General features: G+C 32.0%; 1 protein-coding gene across 2 annotated transcripts in view; it reads left to right on the forward strand.

Annotated features, from left to right (window-relative positions):
- Nucleotides 1-293: 293 nt before the first annotated feature.
- The window catches only part of LOC117125161, a 23,375-nt gene continuing 5,392 nt past the window's right edge, over nucleotides 294-18,276 (forward strand). The window contains exons 1-12 of one of the 2 annotated variants that reach the window (XM_033271566.1): nucleotides 294-724; nucleotides 7,924-8,038; nucleotides 8,560-8,645; nucleotides 9,949-10,245; nucleotides 11,084-11,339; nucleotides 11,666-11,721; nucleotides 12,092-12,148; nucleotides 12,363-12,443; nucleotides 13,093-13,212; nucleotides 15,082-15,156; nucleotides 16,119-16,193; nucleotides 17,372-17,491. In XM_033271566.1, the coding sequence (XP_033127457.1) occupies nucleotides 7,941-8,038; nucleotides 8,560-8,645; nucleotides 9,949-10,245; nucleotides 11,084-11,339; nucleotides 11,666-11,721; nucleotides 12,092-12,148; nucleotides 12,363-12,443; nucleotides 13,093-13,212; nucleotides 15,082-15,156; nucleotides 16,119-16,193; nucleotides 17,372-17,491 (1,321 nt within the window). In that variant the 5' untranslated portion in view covers nucleotides 294-724; nucleotides 7,924-7,940. The remainder of the gene's footprint in view (nucleotides 725-7,923; nucleotides 8,039-8,559; nucleotides 8,646-9,948; nucleotides 10,246-11,083; nucleotides 11,340-11,665; nucleotides 11,722-12,091; nucleotides 12,149-12,362; nucleotides 12,444-13,092; nucleotides 13,213-15,081; nucleotides 15,157-16,118; nucleotides 16,194-17,371; nucleotides 17,492-18,276) is intronic. The other variant, XM_033271567.1, reaches the window with a different exon arrangement.

Raw genomic sequence — 18,276 nt, forward strand, 5'->3', positions numbered from 1 at the left:
GTAATAGGCCTAGTGGAAAATGTCAGCATATTATGTTTTCTTGCACTTAAAGCTTACTTTTAAAGCAAATTATGAAAATCTGTATAAGAAATTTAGAAACAAAAAAAAGACATTTCCTTATGTTGAATATTCCATGCTTGAGTATGGGAATCCGAGACGACCTGACCTTTGTTATAAAAGGAAATAATATAAAGTAGTGCAAGTTCCTGCTCGAGAGGCTTATTCCAGTGAAGTGAATATTTTTGTTTTGGCCTTGAAGTAGGCGGCATTATGGTATTTATAATGGACGGGCCTACTTTCCATTCATGAGGTCTTATTCGTGTAAGCTTTATCGTTGCCGCCGCATCGGTATTCGGTTTGATATCTCTCCTGAGGTGTTTATATGGTGTTTCCTTCTATTTTCAATTGTAAATGTATAATTTTGAATTGATTTTTCCAATCTGATAGGGCTGGATTAAAAAAAAAATCATTCTTCATATGAAAGGACGATACATCAGGAGATAGAACAATATATACGTAGTGTTGGAATTCAAAATTTGGAATCTTATTGAAAACGGTAATTCCGTACTAGAGTATCAATTACTCCGAGGCTTATTAATCTGTTCTGTTTATCCTCGATAATGGTAGTGGTTTAACCAGGAAGCGCAATTGTTGACAAAAATCCTCTATCGTATGTTACAACGTTATGATATACTATCATTGTCGAGATAAATATACAGTAGAGGTAAGTAATAATTATTTTTAAGTTCAATATATTCTCTTTGGATACGAACATGCACACATTATATTATGACCTAGCTGTAAGGCACATTGCATTGATTTATTGCCTACTTATTTTAAAATTGATGTAACGAAACTGCAGTATGGGCATGAAACGATCAATGCCATCAACATGCCTAGGCTACGTCGCTGGCAAGAAACAATATCCTTATTATTGGCCATCTTAAAGGAATGAACGCTGCCTTTAGGTATGGGCCTAGGTATAATTAGGCATAGCACCTTTCTTTGTTTATGAGTCTATCTGTATAACGGTAAATCGAAACTGCTTCACACGATGTTGATTGTGCTTTTCCTTATAATATGCCTATCTACGTCAAAATAAAACGATTCTGGGACATTTTTGCAATATTCCAATATAATTTCTAGAATGAAGCAAAATCGCATCTATTAGCGTTTATACCTATACATGGAAGTTTATTCATTATTAATTTAATATTTTTATTTTTTATTTATTTTTCATTTATTTTTTATTTTTTACAATCAGTTTTTTGGTTCAAATCGCAATGGTTTTTATTTTAACCGGCCTACAGGTATACGTAATGCAGAGGTTAGTCACTGCTTAATTACTATTTTGGGACCTATGACTTGTTGCCTGTTATGCAATACAAAATAAAACAATATCGTGCCCAACTGGGAAAATCCATGAGTACTTTAACTTCGCATCATAGCTCAGAAGTTTGGTACGGAGGAATAAGTTTAAACCTATTCTTCCATCGTACAACAGCCGACAGGTAATCGAATTGTATTAAGTTCGAGTGCAGACAGTTTGTTTGTTTGGTTTTTTTTTTCAAGCCATTATAAACTTATATTTTTATACTCGAGGGGTACCGGTATAATTTATTTGGAAATAAAAAAATAATACCTCCACATTTGTATAGCAACCGAACGGTAGACCTAACACTTTTGTACACAGGTGAAGAATATACAGCAAAAAGGAACACCAGGTGTCGTAGGGCTTTGGGTTCGAGTGCCGATAAAACAACAAGCCTATGTTTTCTTCAAACCATTATATTATATCACTTTGTTTACAACAATTAAAAAAATGCATAAAAAGTTATAGTTAGCTAACGTAGAAATACACCGTCGGATTATGTATTTGTAACAAATGGAGTATAACTCAGATCGACTTAAGCTATATTCATACTATCATAGTTCCTTTGCTCTATGATACTATCAAGTTTAATGGAACAAATATTTTAAAATCTCTTACAGCATGAGCACGATGTCATCATCATCATCATCATCATCATCATCATCATCATCATCAGCCTGTCAGGCCACTGCTGGCCGATGGCGTCCTCAAACTCCATTCTGATACTGGGACAATCACAGTTTGTCATAAAAAATAGTCTGAACAAACCTTAAAACGTTACAATTTACTTTGATTGAGGTCATGTTTCAACAAGGAAATTAATAAGTCTTTAGTGTCATAGGCCTAAGCCTACTTAATGCAATGTTAGGCCTTTACAGGTAGGACTAGACCTACGATACTTGTTTATTGAACGATAGCCATTAATAATGTACTGCCAAGATACTGACCTAGTGACAGCCGGCCTTTCAGAATTCTAATATCATCCTATCTTTTTTAAACAAATAAACAATAACATTTAATAATTCAATTGTTTTCAGATAAAGATTTTCCACCACGGTTAGGCCTAATGTTTGTTTTAAATTAGAAAAAATATTTAAGTCTTGTGCAGGAATATATGTTTTTTATGTCTCTCCCGCTTAATAAAACATGTTAATTAAATGATGTGTCTAAAGATATTCATTAACAACCAAACATTTACTAAAACCATTGAAGTTGTTTAAATTTTTTTTCAAGGAAAAATTTTTGCTTGTATTGTAGATCAATTTCTACTAATTTAAACTAAACGTACCAAAACGTTATAATATTAATATTTATACAGGCCTATTACTATAGTATAATAAATCTCAGATTACAGCACCTGTGAGCTGAGTACATTCAGTGTCTGCAATATATTACAGTTGTTTGTTCAATTGGATTTATTATTTCAGATAACTCAAACAATTAACAAATCCAAAGGATCTATTGATCATTTTCAAGAGTGGGGCCTATTGATGAGAAAATCTCACCCACAAAGTTTAACTTCCATAAGGAGTATTTCGGTGTGAATCACACGAAGGATAGCCCACTAAGTCCGTAGACTTGTTTCCGATAGGGTCTTTACACCGGGAGACAATCCCCTGCTCTTTTCCGAAGAATGTACTGCGTTCTTTAACGTGCACATGGGCCATAAAGCACACGGGAAACTATAACAGCTTAAACGTCTCATCCGAAAGACGGTGCGCTATTGTAACTTGTATACACAAGGAACGCAGTGATGGGAATTGAACAAGGGACCTACAGATCTCCACGGTTCAGCGCACACACAGTGGCTATCACCAGTTTAGCCGACTAAGCTTAGCTGTTCTCTCATAATAAATGTTTATGATGGTTGTTACGATACCGGCTCAAAATGGTCGAACAGAATGAAATCAAAACTTTCGTGATATTTACAAATAATAGGCCTACATTTATTTACAACGAAACCTCGATTAAAGAAATACATGAAAGAAATTTAACAATTGTGGTGGTAAGAGCTAAAGCAAACAACCTAAATACGTTACTTACATAATAGGCCTAGGCCTAATTAGTAAATGCATATCTTAAAGTGCAGGGAAAACTGAAGTCAGACAAAATAGTGAAATCTAGTCCATGAATATATTGAGTTGTCTTCACTGGAAATCCAAAATTACAACTAAAACTACTTTATTAGAAACTCTAAAAAAAAAAAAAAAAAAAAAAAAAGGTATGTAACTTTGCATATTCGGGGTCCTGTGCAATGAGGACCACATAGCAACATTAAACAATCAGCCAATTCTGGGCTAGAATAAAGTGTCACATAGACACACAAATTGGATCATTCCGTGCCAACTCAAAAAAATTTCAGAAAATCTTGGCTGGGCACCATCTCAGATTTTCTTGAAACTCAGATACATTGTGCACCAACGTCATATCTGACGAACATTCCCAAAATTTGACTTGAAATTTTAGGGTCATTTCCCTTTTAGCTCTCAATTAGGCCTATGATATTTTTGTAAAGTTGCATTTTCAATTAGCCATATCTTCAAATAAAATAAAGATTGAAAATTGATATCTAGACTACCTTTTGGCTGTAGAACAAGAATATGACATGAATTTTGGTATACCGGACCACGTTACTAAAATATTGGTTCTTAAAGACCCTAACTTATTTGGTCTCCTAATTTTTCTTCCATATTTGGACCCGATAAAATAACCAAATCAGTTATTACATGGGTCTTATGCAACAAATTATTAATAGGCCTATATAGTTGGAAAAAACTTCAGGATTTTTCACTTACCATTTTAGAGGGTATATATAGGGTCAAAAAGGTCATTCGGGACAAAAAAAAAATCACAAAATGCCTCATTTTCATGGTGGCATTTGACCTGTGGGCAAGTACCCTTGTCGTTAAAACTCCCACCATGCATTCATTTATATATGATGATCATATGTTTCAAATATCAGTTTTATGTCTTTATCCCTTCATGTTTAAAAGGCGATTTGAAAAAAGGGGTATATTTTTCAATTTGTGACAATCTGTGTGAAAATGTGACAACATTAATTTTTGAATAACGATAATATTAATAACAATCTGCCTAGAGCCTTGAAACTCACGATTCTAAAACAACTTTATGAGCTTATTGCAGGAATGCAGTTTGTTAAAGATAACAGTGTTATCTTTAACGCAATATTATCCGTGTACTGTCTAGAGCCATGAAACCAACTAGGACACTTTTTTGTGCTGATTTCAGTTGTGCAGTCTGTTAAAGGAATGCATCGTTTAATTAGTAAGATATTTTGTCCCAAAAGTGGCCCAAGTGCAATAATTGTCCAATAAAATTGTGTTTACTATTGAATTCAAATGAGCATAATATTATCCGTGTACTGTCTAGAGAGCCATGAAACCCTTTCATTCTAGAACAACTTTTTGTGACAATTTCAGTTATGCAGTCTGTGAAAAAAGGGATGCATTGTTTAATTAGTAAGATATTTTGCCCCATAAATGGCCTAAGTGCAAGAATTGCACAATAACATTATGCGACTATATATTGATATATTTCAAATGAGCATAACATTAACAGTGTACTGTTCAGAACCATGAAACCTTATATTCTAGTACATTTGTAAAATGAAATTATCACAAAAAGTTGTCCTAGCATAAAAGGGTTTCATGGCTCTCTAGTCAGTACACGGATAATATTATACATATTTGAAATCAATAGTTAACACAATTTTATTGCACAATTCTTTCACGTAATTGGGCCATTTTTGGGGCAAAATATCTTACTAATTAAACACTCTATCCCTTAACAAACTGCATGCCTGCAATAAGCACATAAATTTGTTTTAGAATTATAAGTTTCAAGGCTCTAGGCAGATTGCTGTTAATATATTATCATTATTCAAAAATTAATGATGTCACATTTACGCACAGATATTGTCAAAAATTGAAAAATATACCCCTGTTCAAATCGATTTTAAACATGAAGGGGTAAAGGCACCAAACTGATATTTGGAACATTACGATCATCACATATAAATGAATTTAAGGTGCGAGTTTAAAAGACAAGAGTACTTGCCCACACGGTCAAAGGTTACCATGTAAATAAGGCATTTTTTGCATTTTGTTTTGTCCTGAATAACCTTTTGACCTACGATTACCCCCTAAAATGATAAGAAAAAAATCCAGAATAACTGATTTGGGTATTTTAATGGGGTCTAAAAATAGAAGGAAAATTATGCTACCAAAATAGTTAGGGTCTTTACGATCCCAATATATATATATTCGTATACCAAAAGTCACGTCATATTCCTGTTCTACAACCAAAAGTTGGTCTATCAATTTTCAGTTTATTATCTAAATTGTATTAGAAGATATGGCTAATTAAAAATGCAACTTTACAAATATGTCATAATTGAGAGGTAAAAGGGGGTATGACTCCAAAATTTCAAATGGCCAGAACTTCTAAACGACTTGGAATTGGCAAGTCAAATTTTAGGTTTGTTCGTTAGACATGTTGGTGCATATTATATCCAAGTTTCAAGAAAATCTGAGACGGCACCCAACCATCCCATTTGTTGAATTGGCATGGAATGAATAAATTAATTACGTCATATATATTATTGCTAGGACCAACTGAAAGTATTACATGATTAGAAACGACATTAAAATTATGTAGGTTCACAAAGAATCCAACTAAAAGTCGTTACCTTGGTGGTCATTAAAAGTTGACCACAGCTTCAGGAACTTACTGGGTTGAATAACATGCTGTACAACTATTTCTTGGTAATATATTACGGTAAAACAAATTAAAATAAAAAACCATTATTTCCTATGAAAAATTAAGTAAAAGTAGTAAAATTATCATACATAATGTTAATATAAAGAAATTAAGTAAAAATGGCCAAGGATGTAACCAAGTTCCAAATGTTAATTGGCTGGGAGTGTTACGAGATTGGAAAGTGTAGATTTAGATGATGGTGTTAAATACGAATTTTATTTATTTTTTATTTATTTTATTTATTCGGTATAAAACACTCAAAATGCAACAAAAGTTGAAAATTTCTTGAGTTTACATATAGAAATAAGCCTACCAAACAGAAAACAAATACAAAACAAGCATAATACAATACAATCAAAAGTGTAAGCCAATAGTAAATAATTAGAAAATAACTAATCTATAAAAGCAGTATTTACAATTTTATAAAAAGATATTAAATTTTATAGTATCAAATATATATTATTATTTTATATAGGCCTACTACACAGCAAAATGAAATGGAACAGCCATCTGGCAACAATCAGGGGGAACCATTACAAAAAAAAAAATTAAAAAATCATGAGATGAGCAGACGGTATAAACCCACACAGACTTACAAAATTGAGGTAATAGTGCGCCTACTCGTGTACTGACAGTATACCTCGAATAACCCAAAAGATATTCTCCTTTTGAATCCCTCCCTTGACTACGAAAAAATGAGAACGACATAAATATGTCACACTAAATGCCAAACTAAATATAGTAACTAAAATACATGCTGTACCAGAGTAGCTATAGGTGGGTTCGATTGCCACCTGATTCATCTACGATTTTTTTAAGGAACGTGACTGAGCATTTAGTGCCATTTAGGTCAGGTTGGTTGAAACTTAACTCATATTGAGTTTCTTGACTAAACGTCCCATGAAAATAACATCAATAAATTACAATATATATTTATTTTCCAAATATGCAAGTAAAAGAATTGAAAAACGATAATTCAAAATACAAATCAATTACACAAATCTTGTATTCATCAAATTCAAAATGGCATAAGAAAGTACAGTAAAAAATAAAAAATGAAAATGAGGAAAACGATCCCCCAAGAAACTCAATTGGGTTTGTCAGAAAGAGGAACCAAGATCATTGCTAAAATAAAATGAAAGAAATGTTTGAGAAAAAATATACAAAAATGACACAAATACACCTCTTAATTTAACTTAGAAGATAAAAAAAGAACAATAATTTTTAAAAAGTGGCATATAAAATTTGACGAACAAATATGCTCATCAGGAAAGACAAAATAAAAGTAGTAGCAAAAACAATACTAATAACAATAACAATAACAATAACAATGACAATAATAATAATAATAATAATAATAATAATAATAATAATAATAATAATAATAATAATAATAATAATAATAATGAGTTATTATTTTAAACAATAGTATCCATATTAAGGTAACAGTACTGAGAAAACTTTGGTTCTCTAAGTTTCAGTGTTTTTTTTCTGGTCGATATTATGAACATCAACAACACATTAGATCGTCTGTTATGACAATTTAACAATGCCTCTTTTCAGAACCATCTTAAGACAAACTGTAGGCGCTACCGGAAATTGTAACCCATTGTTAGTAATTAGCGTATTTACTCAAGATGCAAACCTCAAATAATAAATAATATTTCACACAATATTACTGACGAAGTCCGTTTCAAGAGTGGTTTCACGTGAAACTTTCTCATAATTATAGTGTCAATCTAACATATTTTCATTACTATTGTGGAAAATAGATTGGTGTTACTTGGCGATGTCTCATTACTGGTGGTTTTCAGTTGGCTTAATGTATATTAGTGTGAGAATACTATGTCAGGCTCTGAGCGAGGATGACGGAGAGGAAGGGACAAGGTAACTGGTGTTTAATTTTTTCTAAGATAGTATTAAGTCAACAGTATGCATAAATTTGTTCTATTGTATAAAATAACAACAATAAAAAGAAAATATATAATATATTTCATTTTTATTTCATTTATTTGTCTCAAACATTAAAATTTCAACAAACAGAAACAACAAAGAACAACCACAAAAGCACAAAAGAACATGAGACAGGACACACCAAAAGTAAACTTAAGCACTGTCGCAGGGAGGCCCCGTGACAAAAAACAATGCTTACAATATAACATTTTCAAATATAAAAAAAGACGAAGTTATATTTTTTTAATAAAATCTGTTAGAAAATATACACATCTCACCTCTTAGGTGGTAATACTAAATTTGAGTTGCCTTGACAAAAAGCCGAGTTCATCTTGACTACAATTCATTCATTCATTCATTTCACTTTTATTGACAAATTTCAAATGCAAATACAAAATGAGTTAAAAAAGTACACATGGCAATAGAAGGTTAAAAAAAGATCTCTTGTCTTACAGGTGTTCTAAGAAGTACTCTTTTTTTAAGCGGGATGTATTGAATACAGACTGGATTCCATTAGAATCTTCCCCTTGTTTCCTGAAAGGTGAGTTGAATTGCTACTAATATTTAGTTTTTTGTAAATAATCACAGATTTATTTACTTTTAAGAGTTTTACTTGACGCGGAAGCCAAAAACACTTACGTTAAAGTATGCCTAATAATAACTTATGACAGTCAATGCACGAGAAATTAGCTCAATTTTTGCTACCCAAAAGAAAAAAAAATGAGTGCGATAGATGCACGCTTGAACTTATCAACTTAACCCTATAAAAAAAATGAATGAATGAATGAATTATTTACTATACATATAGACCTTTTTTAATGATAAACATCCCTATTATCTAACCCCATAGGATTTTATGTTTTAAGTTGAAGCCTAGAGAGCAGAAGGCAAAGGGTCGCCTGAACTTTTGGTTCCTACGGATACTCAGAGTGACTGACGAATTTCGGTCTCCTTAAATGAGGCCAACTTCTCAGCCTAAATATGTGCTGAATTCTGCCTCCTGGGCCGGTATGTTTTACCTCTGTGCCGAAAACTCTATGAATTTATCCCCAGCGTCGGAATTCACATTGAATTTCTACTTCCCACAGCCTTTTAGATAATTCGGTACAGAGAGCAAAGGCAGATTCAAAGTCGAAGGGTACCCCTTAATTTTATATTGGAGATGGAGAATGACAATTGCTTTTAAATTTGAGTCTGAGATTTCCACCTACCTAGATGCCATACACATCTCGTACCTCGTCCCAAACTATGGCGGGGCTAAGGTAGTCTAGACCCTTTTTTGTTAAATTATGTTATTTTTTCATCTCTTTGCAATGCTAACATCCACCTTTTATGACCTGGCCTATGATTTATCAATCTTAGCTTAGCAAATTTCTTAAGTCAAAAAGGTTATGTCCCTATCTTAAGCTGATTTATTCACAAATCTTAGCAAAATCTTGGCTTAAAAATCGTCTTAGATTGCGCCAACGTACAATCGACTTTCTAATTTTAAGCAATTTTTAAGCTAAGCAATATGGATAAATTTGAATTGAGCAAAAAATGGACTTAAGGCGAATTTAAGCTGATTTCTAGTTTGATAAATCTGGCCCCAGATGCTAACATCCCTTGACAATGTTAACATTCGGCCATTTATGTCAATTGAGTACCGTTAGACTACTTGCACGCCACACGCATCAAATATGTATAATTTTAATGTCATGGGAATGACAGGAGAAAAACAAATATTAACAATATGTTTATTCATTTATTAATATTATAATTAATGTATTTAATCATTAATTAATGAGGCCAAATATTTTTATTTAGGCCTATATAATGTCAGTCCACCCATTTTTTGTTGTCAGCTGGAAGATACACTAAAAAGGAAGAGTTTGAGGAGAACGCGGCAGATGGCTGTGCGGCTCTTAGCACTGTTTGCGAGCGTTTCAAACTGAACCTACTGCACATCAATGATGAAACCGATCGGACTTTCATGGAGAATTTGTCGCAGGGGCTCCTCAACCAATCACACCGCTTAGTTTACTTTGATGAACACATTTGTAAACAAATGGTTTATACAAATAAATATGACAGCCCATTCGAAAAAGAAACATTACCATTACCTACTATCAATCTTTTGATATGCGAAAACATTACACAAGGTAGGTCCGGCCTATCCGATATTTATTTATTAATGCTACTGCTGCTGTTATTGTTGTTGTGGTTGGTGTGGTTATGGATATGACTATGCTTTGTTGTTGTAGTTGTTGTTCTACATATTCACATCCAATCTTTTGGTCAAGTAAATCATTATTTCAACTTATTTGCTACAAATTGATTATTAACTTTATACACAACTGTCACGCTAGCATTGATTGATTGATTGATTGATTGATCGATTGAGTGGTTCATTGATAATTGATATCCAATGTATCATTGCATAAATTTAATCAAGTGATCAATCAATCAATCAATCAATCAATCAATCAATCAATCAATCAATTAAATAATCAATTTATTGATTAATTAATAAAAGATCAATAGGTGTAGCGATCAATAGAAAATCAATTATTCAATCGATCGATCAATCGATCTATCTACCTATTATTGAGTAATCATTCAAAAACTATCATTTATTTACCTACCGAAGTAGGGACATACTTGTGCTTTTATGCAGGCCCTGTGTTATTACGAATCTTTAATAACCACGAAAATATAATCGGTGGTCTTAAAAAATGATAAATGTACTGTAATATTTACTTTAAAAAATGTTCGATATGCTATATTATGTAGTTCGTCATTTAAGCAATAAAACATTTTACAGGTTAGCATTGTAAATCTTTTTTTTCCCTCTCTCTTTTTGAGATGTTTCAACAAATGTTAAATTGTCTGCGATTGAAAACGTCTATAAGTAACCGTTCAAGAATGCAGACGAATAATATTAATATAGAAAGTTTGTTTGTTAAGATCACATAACTGCTTTGAATTATTTTCATCTAGATATTCACAGCGATTTAGATGTACTCCAGACAGAAGCCGCTACGGAACAAATCAGCCTTTTGACACCAATTTACAAAGCTCAGAAAAATCAAAATTCAACAAGTGAAGTGGAAACCACACCACAAAGCTCAATATTGATGTACATATGCTACGCCCTCACCAGTGTAGCAATAGTCTCGGCTGTCCTGACTCTTAGTGTATGCTGTGTACGCCATCAGAAGAAACGTACACGAACATTGGACAACAGCAACTATGAGTAAGTTTCAGATTCTTATGTAGACGGAAAACATAAATATAATAATGATCATTAAAAATTGAGCCAAATGTGTATAAAAAGTATCTAATCAATATAATTTATAAACACTATAACAGAGAAAACCAAGCCAATGTCCTAACTAAAATGATGAAGGCAATAAATAATATAATATTGATCATTAAAAATAGAGCCAAAATGCGTATCAAAAGTATTTAATTAATACGATATATAAAAACTAGGAAAAACAATTAAAAAACACAATGTCGTAAGTAAATCTTATGAACAATATTTAGATATTTTTACATTATTTTGTTTATATATACTAGTGCTGAATACAGCTTGACGGTCGAACAGAACACGTCACACCCACTGCAAAGAGAAGGTTGGTACATAGGCCTATTATTCGTGTAACTTTGGTATAAAAACAAAAACAAAAAACACATGGACTATTGTAAAATAGATCATATTCGATATAGATATAGATAGATTGTATTTTTGCTATTGAATGACTTAATTTGTTACTATTTCAACAAAAAATAAAATATTGTTTTTAAAGTAAACGTTATTTAAGTTAGCTATGTAGTTACAATAATAGATCCACTATTTGTTTTAGGACCCACAAAAAAAAAAAATAAATAAAAAACGTCGTGTAAACTAATGTTCCTTCAAGTTTTATCATTATTGATGGTGGTTGATCCTTCATTATCCTTCGATTTTGTTTAATACTGCCCTCTTTTGCCTTGTTGACACAGCTACAGATCACACAGAGCCGGAAATAGAACCTCTAACAGCTCCGAGTAGGCCTAAAGGTACTTTTTAAAATATTGATTATATAGTACAATTGCTCGTATTACAATACAAGCCGAACGTCAATCAATTTCGTAATAGAAACCACTTGTACTGCATTCGCTTTTCTTTAATAAGAGTCAAAACCATATTTTATGAAGAGCAATAATGATGAGTTAAGTGAAATGAAAAATAGACTTCTCAACTAGAACGACGGTACTTTTTCGTTTTTATTAGGGAAGTTGGAATTTAACAACGCTATATACAATAGATCGGGGCTGATTACGAAGGTTATAATACAGCAAGATGATAAACCAGGTATATGTCTGAACAAAAATGAAGTCGCATGCAATTTAGTATAAAAAAGAAAAGAAAAACTTCCTGCTGCTGTTTAGCCATTGAACAACCGGCCTAACATTCTTTACTTAAAACAGCAATAAAATAATATTTCTATTGTCAATTATGCTAATTATCCTACATTTACTCTCTTTACGTGTTTAACATCAAACGTGGTTAGGTGTTTGACATATTGGGGTGTTGACGATGGTTATTGATGGTAATGATGACGATAATGATGATGATGATGATGATGATGATGATGATGATGATGATGATGACGACGGTTGTAATGGCAATGATGATGTTTATACACTGATGATGTTTACTGATGATGATGATGATGGTGATGGTTACGAAAACGATGACGGCGATGATGATCATGAACATGGTTGTGATATTATGATGGATGATGACAATGATGATAATGACAGCTGATAGAAGAGTACAGCTGGAAAATAACAGCAAAGACTATATTGGCTATTTGAAATATGCCCTTTTTTCGATAATTTATCGTAACATCATATTCTAAAGTTACGTGGCATATATTAACATATTAATGATAATAATAATAAATTCATTAAAAAAAATTCCATTAACCAGTCAGTCATATCGACTCTTCCGTATGTAGAATCAAAGTGCATACCAGAAGGTACTGGTCCTGGCCAGGGGTCAAAAACTGCCAATCATCAAAATGGAGACTGTGGCAAAGGTGGTCAACAACTCGTTGCTAAATCTAAATCTCATAAGGGTAGGAGACATCTTTTTTTGAGTGAAATATAATTGTGGCTTTTGTAATTGCATTCCCATTTGTACTGGTTTTCTATCGTATAGGCCTACCCCGCGTCTAAAGCGGTCTGCGTATAGGCTGTTTTTCCCCTAGGCGAATTTATTGGCGCGAATCGGAGCGTCTGTTCGCTTCCTGAGCTCTGATTGGCTGCGCATTTTTTTTTCGCTCCGCAAAAAGTAGAAACAGTTCGAATTAACTACCGACTTCGTTGAAGCGAAAACTCTGATAGAAATGTGAATGCGCATGTGCATGAACGAATAAATTCGCCTAGTGGAACACCAGCTTAAAAGATGGTCCCCGAGTTTGATGTTTGTATGTCGGGCGTATGAGATGACCCAAACTCACCCCCCCCCCCCGTTTCATCGTCGGTATTCCCACCTTTTGCTTCATTTTATGGTCTTGATACTGCATCTAGTTGGCTAAAATGATGTAGGGCCAATCTTCCAAATTACACCCTATACCACTTTATGGGCTTTTAAATGTTCATCGAAATCTTATTTCCCATCATTTTAAATTGCGTTCATTCCTACTAACAGTTAGTAGCTTCTTCAGTACCGGTAGTAATAAATTCACGTTAAATTTACACAAGACGAACATGATATAAAAATCAAATATATGTATATGCGCGTGTAAGACAAACCTAATTCATGACGATTTCACCACCGCACACCAGAATGATGTGTTACATTTGAGTTTATGATAATGTAATTACATCTGAAGCTACGATGTATTATGAATATGGCGTTCGAAGAAAACTGTGAATAGATGTTTGACAACTTTCATGATTCATTAATAAGTTACGTCAAAGCATATACTCTTTTGTTATACAAGCCTATTAAGAAATGATGATGACAGACTTATGTATTATGAAAGGTGCCGCTAGCAGATGGAATTACGTTTGCAAGGCACATTGTCTATTTGTTATTTGATATGAATATTCTTTACGGAAAGCCTGGGGGCAAGAGTAAGAAACGGTTAAGAGGAACATAATTTGAAAGTAATCAAAAATTTATTGGTATAATATAATATGAGATAATGACAGAACTACCAAGATCTGCGAACGACTGTGACAGCCAACCTCTCAATATGATTCGAAAGTTGAGTTTCCATAAAGTGACTACATGTTATCTCCAACAGCTGTCTACGACGCTGATTGGTCGGCCGTATCGAGAACCCTTCCCAATTGCGTAGCTGATTGGTCGGTCGTATATGGGAGCCTTCCCGATTGCGTAGGAGACAGCTAGACATTTTATGCAACCAGGCCAAAGCTCTGTCCAGATTATCACTTTTTTTTTTACAAAAAGCTGTGTTATGTCTATTTACAGTCATTATGTGCCTATATATGGTCATGATGTGATGTCATGATGACCATATTTAGGCTTGTCACCTGTTTTTGTCAAATAAAATTTGATAGTCTGGCGAGAGCTTTAAAATGGTACTTTTCATTTCCGTTTTTTTTTTAATCTGTAACCATATATATTTGATGGTGTTTTGTTTATCAAAAAACAATATAATTTGGATGGGCAAACATTTGTTATGCACCTAGTACCTCATTCTGCCTAATGAAAATCCTATGTTGAGTGAATTTCGTCAATCCATCATTTGTCTAGAGGACGAACATATTCTTTGTTTGTGGGGTGGGGTGGGGTGGGGTGATGATTTGACAGTGTAGGCATATGAAATCATGTATAAAAAAATATAAATAGGTTATTCAAAATGACAAATATCATCATTTTATTGTTTACTATTAACCACCGGGAAAAGTAATTTTTTTTTTTTGCAAATGATGAAAATAATGGATGTTCCCTTGTTTGCTTATGTTTTCAACAGATATTGATAAGATTGGCACGGCTAATTTTCCATCTGGTGAATATCAAGATTTTGCTGTTGAATTAAAATCAAAAGGTATGATACTTAAATGGTAAAGAAATTAAGCCCTATTCGACTGATCATTATAACAGACCGGACATATTAAAATTGATATTAATGAAATTTTTAGTTTGTTATAGCGATTCACTTTTACCAATTTTACCATTAAAACATGCTTAAGTAATTTTATAATTTGGCAGTGGTTTGACCCTGCTCTAGACTAGGCCTATGCATAAGAAACATGCGTTTGTTAAAACACTTAGGCCCACTAAAGTGTATTGAATTTTCACCAAAACAAAACGTTCCGTCTTTACAGTCGTCTCACAAGTTTTGTTATTTTTGTGTTTGGTGATTAATAAAATACCCCTATCTGTATTCTACAAAAAAACAAAATCGGCCACAGTCCTATGAAAGTTTTAAAATATTCTGTTTGAGATACATAAAATTACATATAGATCAGACCAGACTAAGTAGAATTGAAAGGGAAATTATTATTATTATTATTATTATTATTATTATTATTATTATTATTATTATTATTATATCCTCATCATAATCATCATTAATTATCATAACAATTATTATTAGGCCATTATGTATTAATAATCATATCGTATATTATTAATATTAGTATTATTAACGAACTGTACAAAATGGAAAAAAACAATCACACTGCCATAAAACTTGAAATATTCTGTTTCAAGACACATCTCATATACATCCGACTAAAAATCGGAATTATTTTTAATTATTATTATTATTATTATTATTATTATTATTATTATTTTTATTATTATTATTATTCTCGCTATTATTATTAATTTCATATTATTATTATTATTATTACAGTATTATTATTATTATTATATGCTAATAATTATCATCATTAATATCATCATCATAACCATTATCATTATTATTAGACCAATTATTAATGATCATTATCATTACTATGTTCATTACTAATATTAGTATTATTAACCAACTGATATTTCTAGTACGGCGAGTGTTGAGTAATCCGACATATGTCCACGGAGATGACGTCATCAGGAGTCCAATTCATTCTAACCCAGGTACATGAAAGTTCTATAATACCAGTTACTACCTTGTGTGAGCGATTTGAACTGGTGAGCCTTCATTTTTGGAGGTTTATAGCAAAGTATTGAAGCTGGTTTCCTCTGCCTTTTGGGTTTCTGTTATCTCAGGATGTTTTATAGGTAGTTCAGTGACCTGCAGATCCAGAATATTTTGTTATTGTAAATTTTGTTTAATGGAGAAATATTTCATAATTTGTAAACGAATACTAAGCGCACTAAATAATAGAAATGAATTCACTACACTTTTTTTTAAAAATAAGAACCAGTAAAATTTTGCTAAGAATCAGTGTCCTTATTTTTCTTGCCGATTTAAGGCTCAAAATGTTCTTATTTTGCTTAGTTTTACACATTTTACAAAGGTAGACAATTATTAATGTACAGCAGTATCTGTACTGTATTGTAGAGGATATTACTTAGTAACACCTACTGCAAATAAGGTACGGATAATATGTTGGTTTTTTTTTTTAAATATAAAAACCTCATTTGACATTTTACCTCAACCTGAATTTGTTCTTATTTTGTTCTTAATTTTTTGGCAATTTAAGCCTCAATATTCTTATAAAATGTGTTTTTATAAAAAAAAAAAATGTGTATGTCACTATTGGAAAGAAACATCTACTTTGTAACAACTAAACAACGTCAACCCAATCAATAAATATACTTGGAAATTACACCTTTGAATCGGTGACACGCACATATGTGGTGCATCCATTTTAATAATTACAAAACGCAGAAATACCAAAAAAAAAATAAAAAAATAATAATAATAAATTCAAAAGAATAAAAAAATACACTTAGCTACATCTCTTACCAACAATTGACAAGAACCTATATACAATGACCATACACAATCAGTACTAAGGTACAATCATTGGACTAACATTAAACAATAGTAAGACTTCCGTAGCAACATTAGGAACCATGGTAACGATATTTGCTTTCTCTTAATTAACATATCTGTATAACATATCTGTAATTTTTAGACTGTTGTACACTTTTGCATTTGATGAGTGTGGGCAGCTTTTGACAGCTATACAGTACATACGAAACCAGCTTATAGCAATAATGCATATGGATTTTTTTTAAAGTTTTAATTATTGCTTATATATTATATAATTTAATATATAATTATTTGAACCCTTTTCAAATTGTAGTGACAAACAAGACAGTTTCAAGTGACAATTTATCATGTCTAAAAGTCACTGAATCGGTGGCTCAGTCAAAAGAAGACATGACTACAAGAAAAAATCAAAAACATCGCCCAAGTAACGGAGGTATTTTTAGTTTTATAATTTTTAGAATGGCCAATAGGCCTACTACTAATTTGAAATTTACAATTTTTCCAAAGTTAAGGATTAAAATAATAAAGTTTATGTTAGATGCTTTTTTTAATTGATGAAAATTACAATGAAACCTGCAGAGGCTAGATAAAGTTCCACATACCGTATGGCTAATTGCTAAAATTTAACCCCACCCTTTCCGCCTCCATTGAATAACCTTAAACTATAAATTAATGTAACATTTACTAAAAAGACACATACAAAAAGAAATTAAACACAATTGAATAACAAATTAATAGATTTATTTATTAAACAAATTAGGTCCAAATTATCTAAAAAAAGAATTATTAGCTGCACATCATACAGATTTTCATCTTTAATACAGAACTCATTTTTTCGTAGTACATGTTTATAAAAGGTACAGTCTACACTTTTAAAATAAGAACTTGTAAAACTTTGCCCACAGGATTTGCGTTTTTATCTTCTGCCAGTAGGCCTACTACTAAATTGAAACTATTAATTTTAAACAATTAAACGAGTAAATTAACGTTTTGTTAGATGCCTATCTTTTTTACTTTATTGATAAAAATCACAATAAAATCTGGAGAGGTTAGATAGCCACATGACATATAGCAAGTTGCTAAAAGTCCACCCTCTCCCCTTCTCCATTAAATAACATTAAAACTATAAATTACTATAACATTAAAAACACGCATAGGCCTACAACATGAATTTAAACAGAATTGAATAATAAATTAATATATTTATTTGTATAAAAA

This window comes from Anneissia japonica, unplaced genomic scaffold (assembly GCF_011630105.1).
Source record: "Anneissia japonica isolate Jap-2015-1 unplaced genomic scaffold, ASM1163010v1 scaffold9_len2422644_cov172, whole genome shotgun sequence".
NCBI lineage: Eukaryota > Metazoa > Echinodermata > Crinoidea > Comatulida > Comatulidae > Anneissia > Anneissia japonica.